The sequence below is a fragment of the Artemia sp. Qi Xiang Cuo genome, chromosome 20, assembly GCF_049724085.1.
Source record: "Artemia sp. Qi Xiang Cuo chromosome 20, ASM4972408v1, whole genome shotgun sequence".
In the NCBI taxonomy this organism is placed as follows: domain Eukaryota; kingdom Metazoa; phylum Arthropoda; class Branchiopoda; order Anostraca; family Artemiidae; genus Artemia; species Artemia sp. Qi Xiang Cuo.
In genome coordinates, this window is record NC_142813.1 from 20,651,255 (window position 1) to 20,676,290 (window position 25,036).

General features: G+C 34.4%; 2 protein-coding genes across 4 annotated transcripts in view; one reads left to right on the plus strand and one right to left on the minus strand.

Moving 5' to 3' along the window:
- The window catches only part of LOC148939988 (single-strand DNA endonuclease ASTE1-like), a 64,622-nt gene extending 39,813 nt beyond the window's left edge, over positions 1-24,809 (plus strand). Inside the window, exons 2-4 of one of the 3 annotated variants that reach the window (XM_089106514.1) lie at positions 2,851-3,698; positions 21,518-21,650; positions 21,897-24,809. In XM_089106514.1, coding sequence (XP_088962640.1) covers positions 2,886-3,698; positions 21,518-21,622 — 918 coding nt within the window. In that variant the 5' untranslated portion in view covers positions 2,851-2,885 and the 3' untranslated portion in view covers positions 21,623-21,650; positions 21,897-24,809. Of the gene's footprint in view, positions 1-2,850; positions 3,699-21,517 lie in introns of all 3 variants that reach the window. The other 2 variants (XM_089106513.1, XM_089106515.1) reach the window with 2 other exon arrangements.
- Positions 23,320-24,234, minus strand: LOC148939991 (single-strand DNA endonuclease ASTE1-like). Its single transcript, XM_089106049.1, has one exon. It carries the CDS (start codon positions 24,232-24,234, stop codon positions 23,320-23,322), a length of 915 nt encoding a protein of 304 aa, XP_088962175.1.
- Positions 24,810-25,036: the final 227 nt, after the last annotated feature.

The window sequence follows — 25,036 nt, forward strand, 5'->3', positions numbered from 1 at the left end:
TGTCCGTGCCTCCTACTCAATGGAGGCACGGAGCTGATATATATGTAGGGTGCTCCCTTATTCCTCACCTGGGGACATGCTGAGTGGAATTAGGAATTCTCTACTGAGACTAGGGACTCAATAGGTATTCAGACTCAGTACTTGCATATACATAAGCATTTAATTCTAAATTAGCTCTTAGATAGCTTTCTATGATATTTTGGTGCTCCACTAGTGCTAGAAAAATAGAAAAAAGACATTAGCCTTTTCGAAACTTTTTTTAAAAAATTTTGGAAACCCTATTTCGTAATTAAGTTTTAATTTTAAGATAAAAATAACTAATAATTGATATTCCAATACCAAACTTGTAACATTTCTTTTTTCATCAGGCAATTTTTTACCAAGACGTCAGGTAAACCCCCAGTTTAGGGTTTTAGACCAGGAGATTATGATAGTACTATTACTTGCCTCCCAGTCTTTCGACTCCGTAAATGGTACCAAAAGGTGCCTTTTTTTGTTTTACGTGACTTTTTAGATTGATTTTGACAAGAAAAATCAATTAAAAGCGAGTAGGTATGATCAAGAATTTTAAAGCGATAATCTAGACGTCTCTACGATATTGCAGTTGTCTGATTGTCTTTCTTGTCAGTCCACGATATATGAATAACAAAACAAGGAACTCACTACGGTATTCAGATTCACTTTGCTTTTTTTTCTCATTTTTTGAGTTTGGGGCTCAAAAGCTCCACTGAAAGGTTTTCGAAGATAAAGAATAAAACATACCCTTTTTATGTTATTCAGCACTTCTATGCCCGATATTGCATTAAAGTGTTAATGTTGGTGCAATGTAGTACTAATAGTGTTTTCGAGGCGAATTCATTATAATCACGGGGATATGGTAAAAAAGCTTTTAAATTAGCAATTATATATATCTCTACAATGTTGTTGAAGTCTGCTGGTCTTGATGGAAAAGAAAAGACTCATCAATTCTACCTCATGTAAAAAAGGGATTTGCCTTTTTCTAGATAGGGGTCTGTTATTTGACTGTGTGTAGTCGTCGACAATGGTGATTCTAACATTGCAACTTCCTTTTTATGCGCCGTAATTTTCGAGGGGTTTAAAAATTTTTTTATATTTTCCATAAATCCGTTTTCACAAAAAATTTCATTATTGGTATAAACTGAAATAATACTTATCATTTCTGAATCAGCTTAAGAAGGTAATTTCTCATCAACAAATTTTTTCACAGTGCCTTTTTGTAACTGCTAATATGAACCACGTTTAGCTCTTTACGATGCTGTAGCCGTCGGTGAAACCATAAAAAAGAAATAAGAGGAGACACAACATATATGCTATTAGTAATGTGTTAATATATACAACAAAAACCCTGTAACAACAAAAGCCCTATTACAAGTGGCCTTATGTACCACCATATGACAAGACACATACCCCACCATACAACAAGACACATAGCCCACCATACAAGAGGACAGTCCCCATCATCACACAACAAGATACCTATCCTTGCGATGCAACAAGAGCCCTTCCCCAATATGCTAACGGAGTTACCAATCCCTCATATCATTTCTCTGCTTTTAAACAGTGAATGCAATTAATAGCTTTTTATTCGATGCACATGGTTTTTTTATCGAGTCTTGGCTATGGTATGTTAAAACTATTTTTTTAGATGGTATTTCATGATGCTATGATTTTAATCATAGTCAAGCTTCTTTGGTAGTCGTGATCTTTCATGCTGCAATGATTTTAATTACAATCATGCTTTTTATACAGACAGCCAGTGATTTTTCACGCCGTTGTTTTTTTAACTATCAATGCTTTTAATAAACATATTTTTTTCTGGAATGTTTTGTTTATAATGTTTTTTTGTGTGTTTACAAATGTTACAAATGTGAGGCCTGATATTTTCTGCGGTTAAAAAATGATGTTTTAGCCATCTGAATCAACAAGTCAATGATGTTATTATTTTCTTAGAAATACATTCTAAGCAATAAATTACATGGATTTGCTGTGCTATTGAACTGTTTGCGTCTCTATATTATGTATTAACTTTAGTTTTTTAAATAAACTTCTCTCCTTACTAGGTTTTCTTGAACCTTTTAATTCCATTCGTGAAATATTTTTGAATCTGGATCTTCAAGGGGCGGTAAAGAGCAATTTCAAAACTAAAAAGTGAGTAAACACTGCCTTTGAATGGTTTGCAAGCTTAGACCAGGAGGCGAATCTTGACTATTTTTGATTCTGGACCTCTTTTTTTAACTGAAGTTTTTTAAAATTTATTTTTCACGTCTTAAAATGATTTGAAAGAAGAAGATCGTTTAGACTAAAGACAAAATATCACAAATAAAAAAAAGTAACAAAGCAAAAAAAAAAACAGTGTCGCAGAAAACAAAAATATCTCCAAGAAAAACAACAACGTCAAAACAAAAAGTGCATAACATTATTCTATCATTTTCTCATAGAGCTGTCATATCATCACTTAGAATAGATATTAAAGTATTAAAAATTACTCTACACAGCTATTTTTCCCTTTATTTTTCCTTTCTGTCTTTTTGTGCTGAAAAGTTTTTCTCTTTTTTCACTAATCCCTAACGCATATGTTTTTATTAAGTTTAGTCAATCTACACAAAAGGAATTTACGATTTAGGCTGATCATTCGTATTTACAGTCTCAGTAAAATATTATCGATAAATTACCTTTGTTGTTTCTGTCTGTTTTTCCTTCTCTCACAATTTAGCATTTGGGGTGTTCTTCTGTTGAATCCGTATTTCTTAGTTATTTTATAACTTTTTTATTGTACCTTATTGAATTGATTTTTATGTCATTAAAACTCTAATTTGATATGTTCTTTAGGTCTGAGAGACGAAGCTATTCCTGTGAATGTAAATATGGGCGTCAACGGGTTAATTACTTTCGTCGAAAATGAACAGAATCAGATCGTGTCAAACCATACTTTACATTCATCAACGATTATAGTCGATGGAAGCCACTTGATTCACAAATTGTGTGGAACGAGTTCTGACTCAAATGCAGCTTTTGGTGGTGACTATGATTTAGTCTATTCACGTATGGATGATTTTTGTGTCTTACTTGACAAATGTAACGTCAAACCAATCTTTGTTTTTGACGGTGGGCTTGATGTTAGCAAAAGGAAGTTTAAGACACGGTATATAAGGAATAAAAAGCGACTTGAAAATGGAATTTCTTACAATCCAAACCGGCAAGTATCTCTAGTCCCACTTTTCGCATGGCATATTTTCCCTGTCGTTTGTCAAAAGCATAACTATCAAGTAGTTCAATGCGATTATGAAGCTGATGATGAAATCGCAATGCTATCGAAAATGTTAAATTGCCCTGTCTTAAGTGGCGATTCAGATTATATAATTTTTGGGATTGAACGTATTATTTATAATCCTCCAAGCATTTCTTTCTCGCTTATCAATGTCAATGGACAACCTGCAATATCCTGTAAGATGGTTTATCCTGATCATTTTTTGAAAGGAATTGGCTCACTTCCTAGATCCCATCTACCCCTTGTTGGGATTCTTCTTGGCAATGACTACATAAATTTACAATCTATCCAGAGACTTTGGTCTGGCATGGTCGTACCAAAAAAAGAACGATTAACGGATATTCATAGAAACATATTGGAAGTTACTGCCTGGCTTCGAGGACAGGAAATCGAATCAGCTTTAGAAGAGGTATGGGTTTTTCTATTTTTAAGTAGGAATGCCAATGAAAAATTTTTTCCAGGATAAGTTTTGACACCGGTTGATGTCTGTAATTCTACTTTCTTCGTCCCTTGTCTGTCTACAGGGATTTCCATCGAAGGTCATTCTGTCTGTCCAAACAGAAATTGTTACCCAACAATTTTCTCAGCAATTGCTTTTCCAACATCCAAGCAAAAACAGTTAATTTATGTTTTTAGAGAATTTCCCTAACAAATCAAATTAATATTGAAGAATTTCAAGCGCGATATTCGAAAATGTATAATGCAGTAAAGAAGGGCATATCCAGGATTTTTTGGGAGGGGGGAGCAAAAACTTTAAAAACACATAAATAAATATAATTTATGTTCATTTTTGTTGTGTTTTTGCAAGTCAGACAAATATTTCGTGGACGAGGGATTAATCAATCCCCGTTACCCCCATCCCATCCATGGATATAGGATTGCTCAAAAAAATCAGGAATCCTAGATTCTATGCTTGTAACTTCGATATAAGGCACAAGCATGGTTATGTTTGTCAAATTTGGGGGCCTCGGGGGGAGGGGGTCCTTCTGTATCTCAAGCTTGCAAAAAAAAGTGAAAAGATGGGGGGGGGGTAGCAAAAAGTTGTGTGGGGGGGTACTTTGGGTTGGAGTAAGGGACCATACATTACTGTTCAAATGAAACTTGTGTATTATAAAAACTATAGAGTTTCACCCAAAATCATCCTTTTAAGGTCTCGAACTGTTTGAAATGCCGATTACTTTGTTTCACCCAAATAACCCCCTAAAAATAATTTCAGAATGTTCCTTTCATTTTGGCATCCCTGCGCTGTCACATTTAAAATTCCCAAACAAACTATTTCCCGCGCTAAATATATTCAATCTGTCTTCATCTCTAAGATGTTCCTAGTTACACTATTAAGGTTTCGAAAGAATGTTAATTCCAGAATTTATTTCTATGCCTAAAGAATTTTAAATTACATATCATGCAATTACATATTTTAAATTACTGCAAACGAAATGGTTCATCTCTTCCCCTAAGTGAAGCCATATGCATTCCCCCCTGTATCTGTTGCGCTTAGAAACATCTTAAATCTATGTTACCCGAGAGATGAATTCAAGAATCAAGTTGCATGATTAAGACTTCGAAAGAATAATAATTCCCGAATTTATCGCTAAGCCTAAAGACCAGAGAAGCCATATTTAAAAATGGAATTTCTATCTCTTTAGAGTCCCGCATAATTCATAGAAATCAAGTGATTATTATCCTTATTATCAAATTTTTATTTGTTAAGAGTTTCGGTTGCTATTGGGTTGATTCAAGCTTTGCTTACAGTTTATTACTACAAACTTTTTGGTAGTTAATTGACCTATAGGCCTGTAAACTATCATATTTCCGATTCCTTAGAATACATGTTAGTAGTTTTGAATTTTCGATGGTTGACTACAACCTAAGAAAGGACGAGTCATGGCACATAGGAACCCAAAATTAAAAAACACTTTTGAATATACTTTCAAATAAAAAAAATACTGCCATTTGAAGCTGATTCAGATTAGCATTATTCAGATTAATCTTAATGGTAAAGTTTAATTGTGAAGACTGATTTAGGGGAATTTCGTTGATAGAAAATGTTGTTGGATTGAAAAAAAAGATAAAAACTGCTAACATCAGCTGGATTTAAATACCTACTCCCCTCCCCCTTAGTTTTATGTATGACCCATTGGCACGGAATTCAGCATCATATTTATTCTGAAACCTTAAAATTGCAACTCCAAAATAGATTGGAGTAGAAATGGCTGTGAATAATCTTAAAATACTCGCGATATTATTACTGCTTGAAGCCTAGTATTAATGGCATTGATGTTTGAAGCAGTTCCTCGCTAAAGTGCCGAAACAACAGAATGGCTAAAAGGAAATTTTAAATCAAGTGATCGCAGTATTTGTCAACTTTCTTGCAATTTACGTATAGAAGACTGTCATTATACGGAAAAAAAGCTTCAAAAATTGTATGAATTAGATCTTTTTAAATCGATTGGCTATGACAAAGATACAGTGCACACGTTTGCTGAATTTCAAATGATTTTTTCGTTCGCAATCACTTTAAATCAGCTGCTAGAGCGTCCGTATCCTGAAACTAATATGGTGACACATTACAATGGACTATTTCTCCATAACGCAGTGAATTTTACATCTATGAAGCCGCATTGGATGCAAGAAGTTGAAAATGCATGTTCAGTACACTCCTTACTTGAAGAGGTCTTCGACGCATTTTCTGTACTTACGGTGAGCTTGAAAAATTTACCTGAAGAATGCAAAAAACCAAAAACGGGTGAAGTACCCTGTTCAAGAAGCCCAAATGAATATTGTATTATTCCTTGCAATTTTCGGCTTGACTGTGGCCACTCGTGCTCCAGATTTTGTCATTCTAACGTAAGTGATTCAATTTTAATTTGATTTCTAAAAGCTAGTGTACTGCTAAGAATGGAGATGGAGGGAGTAACGTATTGAAAAGCAGCCATTTACACCGTTTCTAAAAAAACTTTCAAACAGTAAATGGGCTAGGCGGTATGAACCAACAATTATTTTTTTTTTCACTCAGTTTCAAACTTTTCAGCCTTGCCTTAGGCTGATATCAAAAAGGAGTTAAATTAATAATTTTCAAACGACTCTGAAAAAGTTAGGTCTGCTTATCCTACCATAGAGATAAGCTATTTTGGCCTTACCTTAACTAAGCTAGCAATGTTTCTGTTATAGCGACCCCACTCAAGAAGTGAAATTAGGTTAATCCTAATGAAAATACCTAAATATGATGAAAATGTAATGTTTTAGAAACAAATTTTGGCTATATATTTGCACATTAGGGGATGGGGGATGCGATGGGCTAAAGTATAGCGCTCTGCATGCAAAAGGTGTCAGCTAGAAAGAAGTTCTACAAGAATACTCAGCTTGCTCATTCACAGCAATCTTAGTTTTAGGCACAAAAGTGATAGATAAATAGGGAAGTTATCAGACAGATCAGTGAAAACAAGAATCATAATTATACTTATTATATAATTCTAGTGATTGCTAATTATGATTGATAAAAAATACAACTGCCGAAAGCAGCATTGTCTGCACCTTTCACTAGAAAATAAAAGACTTATTTTCAATTGAGAGAGAATAATCATAATTCAGCTACATTTTTGTTTCTTTATTGTAACTGATTAAAAAAATTTATGTTTTCAGCAGAGGCACCATTTCAGCCAACCTTAGGGTGGGCAAGCAATCGACATGGGCCCCGAAGCAGGCTTTTATAAAAAAAATGCCTCTAGCTTTATCCGAAAAAAAAAAAAACCTTCCGTGGAAGTTACCGTAAAAATTAAGGAAATTGTCTCAATTGCTTTGCCTTTCCTTCTATCGCTCTTATGCCATAGGTTCGGAAAAAACCAGATATCTGAAGAAAGTGGGAACGATATGTGCGATGTTAAAAAAAACAGCCGTTTGGGAATCTTCCACTTTTCCGAACCTATAACTTGACGAAAGCCGAACCTCTGTAGAAACTCACGCTTTGACTAAAGTATATTCTAAAGTAATGCTTCAGATCGCTGCTTACAGTAAATACTTTTGTCCAAGTCGGAGTCACGCTCCGGATATGACGATGCAAAACTTTGCTCGATCAAGTATATTTACAAAATCAAAAAATACAGCAAAATTTTGAAACAGATCAGTGAACACTCAAGGCAACAAGGGGAACTGTCGTGGTTTCATCTTCGCCAACAAGCTTGTTAAAATCCCAGCTTTTAACTAAAACCTTCTCTGCAAAGATCGAAAGCAGGTGACTAAGACGATTGTCTCATGCTGTCTGGCACAGATAGTTCTTCGCGAATTCCAGTCAAAAAAACAAGCGTTTATGGATGGCTATTATGACAGGAAGTGTGGCAGCAATATGAAGAACTTTGATAATTTCTGAATAGGCCACTGGAAGTGTCTCGATATTATCGATGACGTCCATGAAGTTCTTCGACTTTGCCTCCTCCTCCTCGAGCAAAAACCACTTGGCAATACCAGTTTGGGCTTCAAGAAGAATCTGGTCAATGTCCATTTCAGAATAAAGTTCAGAGAATAGCTTGAGGAGCCCTGCATCCATGAACTTGGTAGAGCTGGGGTCCAGAGCTTCGAATGTACTGAGCACTGGAACGTTATCTGTAAACCGTCTATCGAATTCTGCAATCAGACGATCTACAGTCTCAAGGTATTCTCTTTTCAGTTCTTCCGCTAGAGTTGGAGCTCTATTGTCGGATTCAACAAAGTTTTTTCCTAACGTCGAAGTTGTCATGAATTCTTTTTGGTGTTTGATAATTTATTGGGTTCTTCTAGGTCGTCCCTTCTGACCCGCAGGGGAGAATCTGGTCGCGGGTCCATTCACGTCAGGTACTTCAATTTCAAGACCTTCAGCAAACTCTTTTGCCTTCTCCAAAAGCGATGCAAATGAAGTGTCAGAGTGCAGTTCAGCTATTGCCTTCCTTGTTGCTTGAATCAAGGTGTTTGACCTAGATATTACCAGATCAACTACCTGAAGCTGCTCAGAAAGGGAGTTTGTCGTTCTCAGGATTGCTTCCATATAGAGCAACTGGAATATAACTGTGAAAGATTCCATTTTTCTCTGGAGCCCAGCTGCTTCTGATTGAGCTTCACTATCAGCTCCCTCGCTGACTGCAGAAAGTACGGCCAGAACACATTCATATCGAAGTCTTATCTTTGATATTGATCGATACCAGTCTGACAATCTTGTCGCAGCACTCCTTTCTAATTCCAGGACTGGCCGGCACGAAAATTTAAGCCTCCAAAAATAAGTAGAAAGTAAGTAGATAAGTAGATTTAATATTTGGAAGTAGAATAGTCCAAAAATAAGTATTCTACTACCAAAATAAGTAGAAGTGGAAACACTGCTCATGATAGCACATAAGAAAGATGTTAAATCAATAAAATCAGAAACTGATCTGTCACTTCAGCCCTTGCACGACCCAGTTACACTATTAATCTCACTATTATCTAAGTTAATCTACATATAAATGTAGCAGTTTCAAAATTTTGACTAATTGCTAATTGTTATTTTATTCCTGCATATTTTTTAAAAGAAAAAAGGGCCTTTTTGGGAGGAAGCTTGGGACCCCCAGAAAAATTAGGGTGGGCAATGACCCACCCCCACCCCCCAAATGGCGCCCCTGGTTATCAGAAAAGAGGTTTTTCAGGGAAATCTAAATGTGATTAGTAAAATCTAAAACTAGAAAAAATAGTCATATTAGTTCAAACATAAAACGGACATAAATTACTATGAATTGATAAATAAAAACCAACAACAAACAGAAATTTTAATGAATAAACAGGTCAATGATAAAGATAATACACATTTTTATAGTTGAATCCTGAAACAGGCAGAAATTAACATGAATAATCAAGTCAAACTTAAAAACGAACAAAAATTACAGGTAACAAGGGCTTGGCTACCACCCCTCTCAACCTTTTAAAGGCCTTAGCGTTATTTGCGTTTTGCTGAAAACAAACATATTTCAAACAATTTCTTTTTTTTAATTTATCATTGAAAAATAAAAAAATCTTGCCTAGAGGAACAGACATTGTTATATTTTAACAATCAATCTGCTTTCATTAGTTGTCTCCTGAGAGACAACTAATTGTCGTTGTCGCCGTGATTTTCTTCTTTTTTTTTCTTTTGTTTTACATGTTTTGACAGAATAAAACCACAGTGTCCAAAATACATATCTTTTTTACTAAATGTAAATGCCATTCAAACCTTTAAAAAGCTTGTGAAGGGGGGAGCATTACCCCCACTCTGTTCTGAAATAAGTTTGTATTTTGGGCCATGTGTTTTATATTAACTCTAACATCAACAACAAAAAGAACAATAGTATCACCAGGCTATTCAAACTTTAAAATAAGACGTACGGTAAATACCAGTGGGGATCCCCCCTTGCGAAGCATCGGTTGTCACGCATAGATATGAGGAAGATTTAAATTGCTTTGTCTTCATTGAGGTTTACCCGACCCTGTCTACATTCTCCGTAATTTTGAAATCTATCAGAGACGAAATAAATTTTAGGTACAATTTTGGCGTCACGAATCGATAAAGCCAAAATTACTATCAAATTTTCGTCTTTATCAATTCCTTTTGCCATCTTTCTGTCTTGGGTACGGACTGTTTTTTTTTTGGGGGGGGGGGTGTTGAGACTTAAGACTGAGAGTCAGGAATATAATCATTTTTTTTTTCATCTTTATTAATTTCAAATTGTCGTAGCGTGAACTTGTGCTTTTTTAGTAGCGATTTAGGATTTACAGCCTCATTTCTGGGAGACCACTCCCCATAAATCTCTTATTTTATTTGAGGTTAGTCTTGATCTGGGGACCTGTGGTTGCAAAACCTGATCTGGGACAATAAGGTTTTGGCACACTTCAGGGTCCCCTAACACCTCTTCCCCAAAAATTGTGTGGCTTCCTTAGCTGAAGCAATGATCTTTGAAAGTTTCAAACAAATGAGAAAAAAGTTTTTTGTCTTTTGGCCGCAATTTTGCGGATGCAATCTATGTTTATTTTCCGAATTGAGGTTTCCCTAATCCAAGGACTTCTAAATTTAAGTTGCAAGCCAATCTAAACAAAACAGACTCTGGCCCTAGTTTTCAGGGCCATTGTCCCCTACCAATTTTTTTGGCATGAGGGTTCTCGAGATGTTAGTTACCTCCCTCCCCCAATAAAGAATCTATTTGCCGGCATCCTAATAAATGCTGTACAGTTTTGCGATACTCTATTTTCGTTAGTTTTATTGGATAAATGGTCTATAATCACAGTTAATTTTTTATGGACTGCATTTTTGTTAAAGTTATATAAGTTTCCATTTGCTAAAACTTTTGATGAACAGCACTAAAATTCATTGATCTGATCCAATTCTCTCTTATATGTGAAGAAAACTTCCCTTCCTCCTTCAACCCCCTCCCCATTTTTTACGTATAGCTTTAATATTCGTATGGCACTACGTCAAGCAGGATAAACATCCTTAAGAAAATATTTACTTCAAATACTGTTCAGGAGGGGAAGGGGTTAAAATATCAAAAATGAATGTTACGGCCGTTATTTTCACGGTATATAAGGGCACTCATTCGAACTATTATTTTATCGGGATTCACTTCATGGACGCCGACATTGGGTGGGTGAAGGTGGTGAATATTCTCGTGGGAAACAAGAAGGTATTAAAAATTACTTAAAATGTCTAAAACCCTGAGAAATTTCCTAGGGACGCTCATAATGCCCTCGATGTCTTCCTCTTCTGGCCATATAACAACGTAAGCCTAGTATTTTACATTGCACTTTAAAATTAGGTGAAAGTTTCTGCAAAAAGGTAAGCTATCCCCCGAATCCCTCATATTACAGGTTTAATCTCAAAATATTCCTTGGAATGAAGAGAAACTAGAGATAGCCCAAATTATATATTTCCCATATATTCTGTCACTTCTTTTTGTCTTGTCTCGCGCTAAGCTAAAAAAAAACTAGCGAAGAAACCGGTTTGTTCTCGAGTTTTAAACAGCGTAAACTGGAGTGAGTTGCCCATAATACACAAGTACCAAAACTCCTTTCCCCTACGGAAATTATAAAATTAAAACCCAAATAAAATTATCAAATTTGGGAAGCCTTCTTTTCCATGAGGGGGGGGGGGATATTTTCCGGGGCGGTGTTTTCCGGGTTAGTAAAGTATTTGGAAAGTTTGAAGTCGGATTTTTTTTTCTAGGTATGTATCCAATAAAAAATTACAGAGAAATAGCGAGGTATCTGAAAATTTTGTTAACTAAAAAAAAAAGTATATATTAAATCTAATGTTTCATTTAATTGTTTTTTCAAAGGGTTAAATGTTTTTTTTCTAATGACCGTTTTTCCAAGTATTAAGTACTATTATTAGGTTAATGTAGTGTTTCATTTATGTGTCTTATGATGATCGCTGATCAAAGTTTGTTATCTGTGCCTTTCATTTATGTTATTTTACTATGTTCATGGCCGTATATTTGGCTTTAAAATACACTTTTCGATATATCTATCTAATACGCAGAATACTTGTACCAAACACATTTTGCATGGAGACCCGCTATACTTCACCCCCCCTCCTCCCTGATATGCAGGCCTATAACCCAAATTTATTTCTAAAGTAACGAAGAAACTAACGAAAAAACTGGCGAGTTCTCAAATTTTACATAGCGTAAACTTGAGTGACTGGCGCATAATACACAAGTACCAAAATTCCTTCTCCGTACGGAAAAAAAACTCTAGTAAAATTCTCAAATTAGGAAAGCCTTATTTTCCTTGGGGGGGGGGGGTATTTTTCGGGGGGGAATCGCCGGCCGCCATAATATTTGTACTTTTATGTGATACAAGTTAAGCAATAAAAGTGATACTTTTGGAATAAATATTTGGAAGGGATAAATATGAAAAAATAGGATAACTTGTCTTTCCAAAAGGATGCTCTTATGGGTAACTCACCACCTAATATTTTGAAGCGTTTTACTGCAAAATTGCGCCAACAGGCACATGTTCTTGCTGCCAATACAACAAGTTCTGATGGAATTCGTTGAAAATATTTTATCTTTTTATTTAATTTTTGGTGTGACTGATTTTTTTCGAGGAAACCAGTAAATTCCAGGAAAATGCCTAGAAAATCGGTGATAGTAGGAGCACTTATCTTGAATCTTTTGTGTCTGTTTGGTCATTGATCTGAGACCCATAAGCTGCGCAGTCATCTTTTGTTCGTTTATTTTTTTCACTTTTAAGTTTGAATTTTCTCATATCTGTCTTGAAGGTTTTGTCCTCTTTTGACTACTGAGTCTTAAGTGGTCATTTCCCCTTTCTCTTCCGCTTTTAAGCTGGGTATTTTTCATATATGCTTAGGTGTTCTGTTCTTTTGCAGGGCCGTCAGTTGGTGGAGGGCAAATGTTTCGCCGGCCTCCACCTTTATTTTGAAATACCTTTATTTGCCTTTTCATTGAAAAAACTAATGCCTTCATAGATTTGTAAAAATACGCTAAGCCCCCCCCTCTATATTTTTATAAATTGACGCCCTGTCCCATGTGCTCAAAACCACTGTACAATAAGTTGATTTCATTTTTATATAGTGTATTACGGTAATCACCTGGCAAAAAAAAAAAAAAAAAAAAAAACTTCCTTCCTACTTTATTAAATGAAATAAATGAGCACTTGAAAAAGGTCTAGACCCTACTCAACCAACCAGTTCCCCAGGATAAAACAGTATAACCAATCCGACAGTCCGAAAATCAAGTCCAAAATAGAGCAAAATCAGCATCAATAAGCATACGTCAATGTTCCAAAACCAAGCTATAGCACCTTAAATCTACAAAAACATTATATTCACAAGGTGATCACCATATATCGGGGCTCGTCAGATGAAAACTCATTGCCTAAATGGGTTTTGGCGCTGAAATTTCATTACCCAGGCAATTGAGCGCGCCATGGCATAATCTGGCATACCCCTATACAGTGCCACCAATTGAATAAACATAAACAAAATCAGAAACATCCAAAAAGTTAAAATATATATCCAAGAAAAATTTTTTCAAAAAACATTCTTAACCAACCTTGAAATAAAACTGACAGCCGAACTTCAACCCATTTAAATATACACAAATAAATAAAAATAGTCCTCCCCCTGGAAAAATTTCACTTTCATTCAAATTCTAAGAATTAAAGTCCGAGTATTCCACCCTAATCTTTACCACAGATGTCGCAATAAAACCCCCCACAAGCGGGAAGATAAACCTGCTCCATCAACCAGCAACCGTAGAATATCATTCAAGATATCTTGATAACTTTTATTATACTTATGTAAAATCTGATTATACTTAAAACAAAGCTTTTTAAATTGCCAAGCAAGTTTATTGGGGAAAACCCTCTTATGATTATCTTCTTGATAAGTAAAATACATATATTTATAAAATAGATGTAATTAGTACAAACTCTTGCATATCTAAATAGTTGGGGAAAATACGATGAATATGTTATATTTGAATGAATATTATTTTTTGGAAATGTAAAATTAACTATTTCAAAATTAAAATCGTCTGTTTTATTATATATTTTAAAATTTATTGTATTATTAGGTATCACATTAATCTCTAAATCTAGAAAATGGTCATATTTGCCATTTCCATTACTGGATTCCAGCTTTAACTCTGGTGGATATATTTTACTTGCAGTCTCTAAAAAATTTGAACAATTTATCACCAGAAGGTCATCTAAATATATTTTATTATTTGAGAGCAAATACTTTATATTACTTGAATTCTTTTTATCCGTCATATAATCGTATTCTAAATAATTTAAAAATAGGTCCGCTATAACTGGACTGGCATTACCCCCCATAGGAATTCCATTACATTGATAATATAGATTGCCATTAAATTTTATATAAGTATTAAATAGAACAAATTCTAGTAGATCAAAAATCATATCTAGGCTATAACATCTTGAGCTAGAATAGCGACGAAGACCACACTGCCTTTCCATCACAAACAACAAAAGTACGAAGAACAAAAGGGAAATCTTTTTGTAAGACAGTGGAGATAATTTGAATGAATATTTCGGCCCTATGTCCAAGGGCCGTCCTCAGCAAGACAAAAATATATAAAAGAAAAAAGACTCACAACAACCTGCGACCAATAAAACCAAAAAAGTTGAAATTTTTTCAAAACAATCCTATCATCATTACTTCAGCGAAGTTCAACCAGGACTGATAAAAAGTAAGGTAAAACAAGACGATTCAATGAAATGAAAGAAAATAAATTAAAAACATGTTCTTATTGCTACTCCAGCCTTTTTGGCAGCTAACCTCAAAGGCCTGTTTGTAACTGGTTCTGTGTTAATGTCGATCGGTTTTTTAATATATTTTGTAAGATCATTTTTTATTAAATTTATGTATAGAGCATTTAGTGTATATTCCCCTAACTCGCTATTTGATCAAATATTATTATTAATCTTAAGTTTAATTTAAATTGATTCTCGGACTACATGTTTTATGCCTAGGTCATTGCTGATAAGGGTGGATTCATCAAAAAGTATATTGTGGCTAGGATTTTCAAAAATATGGCTGCCTAATGCAGAATCAGATGAAACAGTGGAAATATTAGAATTTAAAGCTTTGACAATATCATCTTTATGCTGTTGTAATTCTTGGAATCTTGGCTAGTCTTGCTGAGGAAATATTCATTCAAAATGTCTCCACTGTCTTACACAAAGATTTCCCCTATCGGTATTCGTACTTTTGTTGTTTATTATGGAAAGGTAGTGTGGTCTTCGTTACTATTTTCGCCTTGCTAATGGGTAGCACTTTACCTAGTATATATTTTAATTTATCATTTTATGCAAAATACACTATATTATCATTAACCAGCAGAAATTCTTGGAATCATGCAAAATTGAAAATCTCATTCCCAAGTCTTTAAGATTCAGATTACACTTAAATACCCGGAAAGAAGAGCAATTTGCTCGCACACTACAATTTAAAACATTAACATACATCATTAAAGACAAAAAACAAAAAAGATATACTATTTCCTCTGAAAGAAAATCCTTAAAAAAAAATTTTATTTGAAAATTTGTCATCTGTTGATTTTAGCCAGGTTGCTAGGTTGGAAAGAAATTTGTTGAGTCATGATTTCCGCTTAACAAGGGAACGACTTATTAAGAAATTTGAAAACCTCAGGTATGAATGTTCAAGCAATAGCTCTACTTGAATCCCAAGTTTTACTTCTGGGCTAGCTGCTGCTAATCTATCCTCTAGAAAGCTTGATTAAAAGGAAATTCAAGGTCTCAAAAAAGTTCCAACATTCTCTTTTCTTCCCAGACAAGTCCCTGCGGCAGATTAAATTTCCTCTCTAGAATCCTCTGTACACAAATTTTATGCATCTATACCCAACCAAGATGAAGTTAGGGCTAGTCTTATATACAACCTTTACAATAATCAAAAAAAGATTAATTTTACCGCCAATAAAAAACAAGATAATTTGTATGACCTAAAAATACTATCTAATCTCCGTAAAGATTCATCCATTATTATAAGTAAAGCAGATAAAAGCAATTCTCTGGTTGTCATAGATACGACAGATTACGATACAAAAATTTATTCTCATTTAAATGACGAGACAACATATAGAACTACAACCCACGATCATACTGATCAGTTTGCAAACAAAATTATAAATGAATTAAAAAGTTTAAAACAAAATGGTAAAATTACTCCGCAGCTATACAATAAATTTTTCCCCCCTGGTAGCTTCTGCCCAAAGTTTTATGGTCTACCAAAATTACATAAGCAAGGCATTCCTTTAAGGCCCATAGTAGCTTGTACGAAAGCCCCCACATCCAATATTGGGGAATGGTTATGTACAGCCTTTAAACCTTTGCTTTACTCTCAAAAATCATATATATGTAATTCGGTAGATTTATTTGAAAAACTAAAAAACTTAAATATCTCATAAAATACAATTATAATTAGCTTTGACATTGTTTCAGTTTATACAAATATTGATGTCACAGCATCTGAACAGTTATTAGAAAATAAAATCAAAGAAAATTATCACTTAATAAAAGCTTCAGCAGCAGGAATAGATTGTGATGTCTTAATGACCTTGGTTAAACTATGTAACAAATACTCACGGCAGGTCCAAGTCCTTTAGTAAATTGACAATAAACTTAATGTCTTATCGAGGAGTTCTCAACAATCTGGGTTACTGCCGAATATTACTGTGGACAATCTTGTTTAGTGGTCCATCTTGTCGTATTTTTTTTGCCATATTTGGTTGGCCCGCTCCATGGATGACGTAATTTCACTCTGGAACTATGGGGAAAATGAGCTTACGGGCTTTTTAGATCACCTTAATACATATGATAGAAATTTGCAGTTTACCTTAGACATTGAAATCGGAAATAAAATCCCATTTCTAGATGTGTAAGTTATTCGTAGCTTCGAAAAACTCAATTTTACTTTTTTATAGAAAACGAACACAAAATAATAGATATTTGCATTTTAAATCAAACCACCCCCTCAAGTTAAAAGAGCAGTCGTAATATCCCTCGTCGATCGCGCCCTAAATATTTGTTCTGATTCCCACATCACAGCAGAATTAAATTTTATCAAGGACATACTTTTTGGAAATGGGTATCCTATGTTATTTATTAATAATGTAATTAATTGTAGACTGAAAAGACATTCCCGTAAAATTAATGGTAGTTTACCAAGTGAGATGTCTGACAAGCCCTTAAATATAATTTACATCGCCTGTATCCCAAAAATCACTACAAATCTTAAAAAAGTTTGCACAAAAAATAATCTGTATGTAGTATTCACAAATAATTTTAGAATCATAAATTTTCTAAATTCTGGTAAAGATAAAACCACAGTTACTCGCCAAAGAGGGGTCTATCAAATACCATGCGATTGTGGCAAATATTATATAGGTAGAACACACCAGAATTTAGAAAAGCGCATACAACAGCATAAAGATGATATTGTCAAAGCTTTAAATTCTAATATTTCCACTGTTTCATCTGATTCTGCATTAGGCAGCCATATTTTTGAAAATCCTAGCCACAATATACTTTTTGATGAATCCACTCTTATTAGCAATGACCTAAGCATAAAGCAGGTAGTCCGAGAATCAATTGAAATCAGACTTAAGATTAATAATAATATTTCATTAAATAGGGACTTGGGGGAATATACACTAAATGCTCTATACACAAATTTAATTATCTTTACCAGAATTTAGAAAATTTATGATTCTAAAATTATTTGTGAATACTACATACAGATTATTTTTTGTGCAAACTTTTTTAAGATTTGTAGTGATTTTTGGGATATAGGCGAGGTAAATTATATTTAAGGGCTTGTCAGACATCTCACTTGGTAAACTACCATTAATTTTACGGGAATGTCTTTTCAGTCTACAATTAATTACACTATTAATAAATAACATAGGATACCCATTTCCAAAAAGTATGTCCTTGATAAAGTTTAATTCTGCTGTGATGTGGGAATCAGAACAAATATTTAGGGCGCGATCGACGAGGGATATTACGACTGCTCTTTTAACTTGAGGGGGTGGTTTGATGTAAAATGCAAATATCTATTATTTTGTGTTCGTTTTCTATAAAAAAGTAAAATTGAGTTTTTCGAAGCTACGAATAACTTACACATCTAGAAATGGGATTTTATTTCCGATTTCAATGTCTAAGGTAAACTGCAAATTTCTATCATATGTATTAAGGTGATCTAAAAAGCCCGTAAGCTCATTTTCACCATAGTTCCAGAGTGAAATTACGTCATCCATGTACCGTCCCCAAAAGATATGTTTAAAAAAATACGAATCTAATGCCCAATTTTCAATATGTTCCACATAAATATTTGCCAGTAACCCTGAGAGGGGAGCACCCATCGCTAAGCCCTTAATTTGCTGGTAAAAAGAATTACGGAATTCGAAATACATTGAGTATTTGTTACAAAGTTTAACCAAGGTCATTAAGACATCAAAATCTATTCCTGCTGCTGAAGCTTCTATTAAGTGACAATTTTCATTGATTTTATTTTCTAATAAATTTTCAGATGCTGTGACATCAATATTTGTATAAATTGAAACAATGTCAAAGCTACTTATAATTGTATTTTCTGAGATATTTACGTTTTTGAGTTTTTAAACTAAAACTACCGAATTACATATATATGATTTTTGAGAGTAAAGCAAAGGTTTAAAGGCTGTAAATAACCATTTCCCAATATTGGATGTGGGGGCTTTAGTACAAGCTACTATGGGCCTTAAAGGAATGCCTTGATTGTGTAATTTTGGCAGACCATAAAACTTTGGGCAAAAGCTACCACGGGGGAAAAATTTATTGTATAGCTGAGGAGTAATTTTACCATTTTTTTTTAAACATTTTAATTCATTTATAATTTTGTTTGCAAATTTATCAGTATGATCGTTGGTTTTAGTTCTATATGTTGTCTCGTCATTTAGATGATAATAAATTTTTGTATCGTAATCTGTCGTATCTATGACAACCAGAGAATTGCTTTTATCTGCTTTAGTTATGATAATTTATGAATCTTTACGGAGATTAGATAGTATTTTTAGGTCATACAAATTATCTGGTTTTTTATTGGCGGGAAAATTAATCTTTTTTTGATTATTGTAAAGGGTATCTATAAGACTATCCCTAACTTCATCTGGGTTGGGTATAGATGTATAAAATTTGTGTACAGAGGATTCTAGAGAGGAAATTATATTTGCCACAGGGACATGTCTTGGAAGAAAAGAGAATTTTGGAACTTTTTTGAAAACTTAAATTTCCTTTGGTTCAAGCGTTCTAGAGGATAGATTAACAACAGCCAGTCCAGGAGTGAAACATGGAGTGTTAGTAGGGGTATCCGTCGAAAATTCATATCTGAGGTTGTCCAATTTCTTAATAAGTCGGTCCCTTGATAAGCGGAAATCATGGCTAAACAAATTTCTTTCCAACCTAGCAACCTGGCTAAAATCAACAGAGGACAAAATTTCAAATAAAATTTTTTTTAATTATTTCCTTTCAGAGGACATAATATATCTTTTTTGTGTTTTGTCTTTATTGATGTGTGTTAATGTTTTAAATTGTAGTGTGCGAGCAAATTGCTCTTCTTTCCGGGTATGTAAGTGTAATCTGAATCTTAAAGACTTGGGAATAAGATTTTCAATTTTGCAAGATTCCAAGAATTTTTGTCTTATAAGACATTACTTCGCTGAAGTAATGATGCTAGGATTGTTTTGAAAAAATTTCCACTTTTTTGGTTTTATTGGTCGCATGTTGTTGTGAGTCTTTTTTCTTTTATATATTTTTGTCTTGCTGAGGACGGCCCTTGGACATAGGGCCGAAATATTCATTCAAATTATCTCCACTGTCTTACAAAAAGATTTCCCTTTTGTTCTTCGTACTTTTGTTGTTTATCTTGAGCTAGTTGTACTATTAAAATAATTAGTCCATCTCGCCTTCTTATTATACGCATCAATTTTTAAAAACGGCAAATTAGACAAAAGAAAAGCTTTCTTAATAATCTTTTTTAAGTTTATAAATACTAAATTAATGGGTAAATTTGTATATAATGTAGTGAAATCAAACGAGTCCACTCTTTTGGCTGAAACTAAAGCAAGAGAGTCTATTACTTGCAGCGAATTATTAACACTCCAGTATGGATTAAACTTAGAAATTTTTTTAATTCCTGAACAATATGCCTCAAACTTATTTTTGATTTCTCCTAAAATACACGACAAGTTAGTAGCCGCAACTCTGGTCGGGCACCTTGCTGCACCCGCAATAAAGCGTGGTTTCGGGGGATTTTTATGAAATTTTGCCGTCCAATATAAAAACGGAAAATTTTTATCATTATTATTTACCTTAGTATTAATATTTTTTAAAAGTATATCCTCTGGTCTGCCCAATAGGCTATTACTAATTTGTTGAACATTTTTGTATATATTTGTTGTACTAAACTACTGTGTTAAGACCTCAAAATAAAGAGTATGACAAAGTATTTCGCAAATATTATTCACTGTATCAAAATGTAAAATTACAAAATGACTCTATACATTATCAATCGCTTGTTTTATAATAGAATTATATGTGTCTTTCTCATTTACCTAGAAGGTTTTCTATTTTCTTGTGTTGTCGAGCATATTTAAGTTGTGTCTTTTTCATCTATACTTTGAAGCTATTCTCTCCTCTTGCACTCTTGACCAGTGAATAATAATGAACAAATTCGTCTATTACTAACCAACCTCCCCGAAGATAAATGGCTGCCATCACGCCTCAGTGGCAAACATCTCAATAAAAATTTAGACGGACCCAGGGGCGAATCTCCAGCATTTTTACTGAGGGGGGGGGGGCAAGAGAGGTTCATATCGGGATAGTCCAGGGTCAAGGGATATATAATATTTTTTTCACATTATTGGGGGGGGGGGTGACTGACCCCCCTTCCCCCACAAACGACGCCCCTGGATGGACCAGAACAACAAGAACCACCAAACAGTAATTTCTTGATTTTGAAATGAAGTTATCAAGTATTTTGCAGTAGGTTGCATCAAGACATGGCTAATTGTAGAAAGAGAAAAGCCAAGACAGATAGTCCAAGTAATTGAGAGGCAAATGTTTAAATGGCTGCAGCACGGATAAATGGCGGGAGTAAGCATGAAAGACACCAACAAAAGACCAAACACAAAAAACAACTACATTTGAAGAATCGAGACCCAACTGTTGGACTCTTGGGTCCAAGACTGATAAAAATTTATCATTAGCAATATCCGTTGCGGTTGTTTCTTCTGGTCCCCTTGCCCCCTGGATCCGCCAGTGGGTAGCCCAATTTTTGCAAATGAGCCTTGTGTCTCCCAGTTGTGTTTTTATTATCTACTACTTTAAATGGAAGATGAGACCTTCGAAATTTATCTGACGACGAAACCTATCTGTCGCTTGTTCACGGTAGTAAGTGAAATATGAACTAATTTATAGCAAACTGAGTGTAATTTCAGACTATTTGTAGCCGTAACAATATATGGCTAAGGTACTGAAAAGGAGACGGGGCAATATAAACGAATGTCACACTTTTGTATATTTGCCACTACTCATCTATATTTAGGCTAAACAAACCCGTTTTCTGAAAACAAGAAAGTATATAATACAGGAAAATTTAAAATTTCAAGAAGTTCAACCCCACCCCCTTCCTCCATTAACTGTTAAATTTTACAGAAAGAAAAAGAAACAGTTCTTACTCCAAAATTTTCCTTGGAAGATGTCCGTATCAAGTTAATGGAGGAACATCGCAGGAACACAAGCAGGAACATCGCGTCATAACCAGTCATAATCGTTGCGTCTCAAATATGTAAGTTGATGAGGTTTTGTATTCAGTTGAGCTTTGTCCACAGCTAAGTTTTTTTGTTTATTTTTAATCTTCGCTCTTGTTTGTATGTTGTGTCATCTGTGTTAAAAGGTGTTGATTGTTCATGTTATGGTGAGAAGTTAGCCAAGGAGGTTCGATTCTGTATTATTTTTCATCTTTTAGGCGTGTCTGGTCTATATGCTATTGTAACTTCAGTTTTTTTTAAAACTAAATTATATTTAATTTTAGGCTAAAAACTGTTCATCTGTCCTCGATTGTGGTCACAAATGTAAAAAGGCGTGCAGAGAGTAGTGTTCAGTGGATGATTGCAGAGAGCTAGTAAAACTGACGAATTTACTGCCATGTGATCATAAAACTGTCATTTATTGCAACAAAAAGAATGGTAATTGTTTTGCAAATTGTAAGATAGTTTCTTAGGCCATACTTATTGCTTGATTCGAAGAAGTTGTTTAAGCTCACCAATATTTTGATCAAGCAATATTTTGATCGATCTTTTTCCGTGTTGTCACCAGATTTTTTTTTAATTTAAATTCTCTGCCAAAACATGAAAAAATAAAATCACTAATGGTGTGATCTTAACACTGACTTCCCAGGATGTAATACGTACTTATGTACTTATCTAGTAAATTGTTATACAGAGGGGAATGCATATGGCTTCACTTTGGGGAAGAGATGAACCATTTCGTTTGCAGTAATTTAAAATATGTAATTGCATGATATGTAATTTAAAATTCTTTAGGCATAGAAATAAATTCTGGAATTAATATTCTTCCGAAACCTTAATAGTGTAACTAGGAAAACCTTAGAGATGAAGACAGATTGAATATATTTAACGCGGGAAATAGTTTGTTTGGGAATTTTAAATGTGACAGCGCAGGGATGCCAAAACGAAAGGAACATTTTGAAATTATTTTTAGGGGGTTATTTGGGTGAAACAAAGTAATCGGCATTTCAAACAGTTCGAGACCTTAAAAGGATGATTTTGGGTGAAACTCTATAGTTTTTATAATACACAAGTTTCATTTGAACAGTAATGTATGGTCCCTTACTCCAACCCAAAGGGCCCCCCCACACAACTTTTTGCTACCCCCCCCCCATCTTTTCACTGTTTTTGCAAGCTTGAGATACAGAAGGACCCCCCTCCCTCCGAGGCCCCCAAATTTGACAAAAATAATCAGGCCTGTGCCTTATATCGAAGTTACAAGCATAGAATCTAGGATTCCTGATTTTTTACAGCAAGCCTATATCCATGGATGGGATGGGGGTAACGGGGATTGATTAATCCCTCGTCCACGAAATATTTGTCTGACTTGCAAAAACACAACAAAAATGAACATAAATTATATTTGTTTATGTGTTTTTAAAGTTTTTGCTCCCCCCTCCCAAAAAATCCTGGATATACCCTTGTTTACTGCATTATACATTTTCGAATATCGCGCTTGAAATTCTTCAATATTAATTTGATTTGTTAGGGAAATTCTCTAAAAACATAAATTAACTGTTTTTGCTTGGATGTTGGAAAAGCAATTGCTGAGAAAATTGTTGGGTAACAATTTCTGTTTCGACAGAGAGAATGACCTTCGATGGAAACCCCTGTAGACAGACAAGGGACGAAGAAAGTAGAATTACAGACATCAACCGGTGTCAAAACTTATCCTGGAAAAAATTTTTCATTGGCATTCCTACTTAAAAATAGAAAAACCCATACCTCTTCTAAAGCTGATTCGATTTCCTGTCCTCGAAGCCAGGCAGTAACTTCCAATATGTTTCTATGAATATCCGTTAATCGTTCTTTTTTTGGTACGACCATGCCAGACCAAAGTCTCTGGATAGATTGTAAATTTATGTAGTAATTGCCAAGAAGAATCCCAACAAGGGGTAGATGGGATCTAGGAAGTGAGCCAATTCCTTTCAAAAAATGATCAGGATAAACCATCTTACAGGATATTGCAGGTTGTCCATTGACATTGATAAGCGAGAAAGAAACGCTTGGAGGATTATAAATAATACGTTCAATCCCAAAAATTATATAATCTGAATCGCCACTTAAGACAGGGCAATTTAACATTTTCGATAGCATTGCGATTTCATCATCGGCTTCATAATCGCATTGAACTACTTGATAGTTATGCTTTTGACAAACGACAGGGAAAATATGCCATGCAAAAAGTGGGACTAGAGATACTTGCCGGTTTGGATTGTAAGAAATTCCATTTTCAAGTCGCTTTTTATTCCGTATAAACCGTGTCTTAAACTTCCTTTTGCTAACATAAAGCCCACCGTCAAAAACAATGATTGGTTTGACGTTACATTTGTCAAGTAAGACACAAAAATCATCCATACGTGAATAGACTAAATCATAGTCACCACCAAAAGCTGCATTTGAGTCAGAACTCGTTCCACACAATTTGTGAATCAAGTGGCTTCCATCGACTATAATCGTTGATGAATGTAAAGTATGGTTTGACACGATCTGATTCTGTTCATTTTCGAAGAAAGTAATTAACCCGTTGACGCCCATATTTACATAAAGCGCCGGAATATCAATAAGAGACCCACTGCTCATAGTCACTTATTATTTTTTTTTCGTTTGATATACTGTAAGTAATTATCGTTGCCGCTTCCCGTTCCTGTGATTTTTAATGTTATCTTTTAATCGTCACGTTTTTCAAAAAAAGAAATGATTAATTGGTGACTCGTTTATGGTATCTTTGTTGAAAATTTGTAACGCTTTGTGACCTTGGAATTTTTTTTTTTAATATGACAAAAACAACCGCTAAAAAAAAATCATTGTTCAAAGTTTAATGAGAACTCAAATATATATAATTCTGGTGAAAATTTTAGTAAAATATCCCCTTGAAGGGGAGATGGAGGAGAAGGTATTAAGTGGTTAAAAACGTTTAGGCTAGTAAATCTAGTAGAACCACTAGAATAACCGCAAAAGAAAATGAAAACTCAACCTTGACGTGGAAAGGAGGGGGAAGGTTATTCAAAAAGAGCTATAAGTAATCCATTTAAATTTGTTAGTCAAGTTTGTAATCAAAGGTTCTTTCCCTCTGTGTATTCTTTTGTGCTATATTTAAGTTTGACGTATTTTACTTTTGAAATTATACAGCATTTGAAAATAAATATTTGCTCAAGTTTCTGTCCTCTGTGTTATCATACTTTAGGTTTTTATAGAAGGCGTTATCGTAGAAACTTCAAAAAAGACTCATTCGATTGGAAACTCAAAGGACTAGTGCCCTTTTTAATAGTCGAAAGTGATTGGAGGGCAACTAGCCCCCCCCCCAAGCCTATTATTCCCCCAAACACATCCAATCAAAATTTTGAGATAGCCATTTTGTACAGCGTAGTTGATTTCTAGAAAG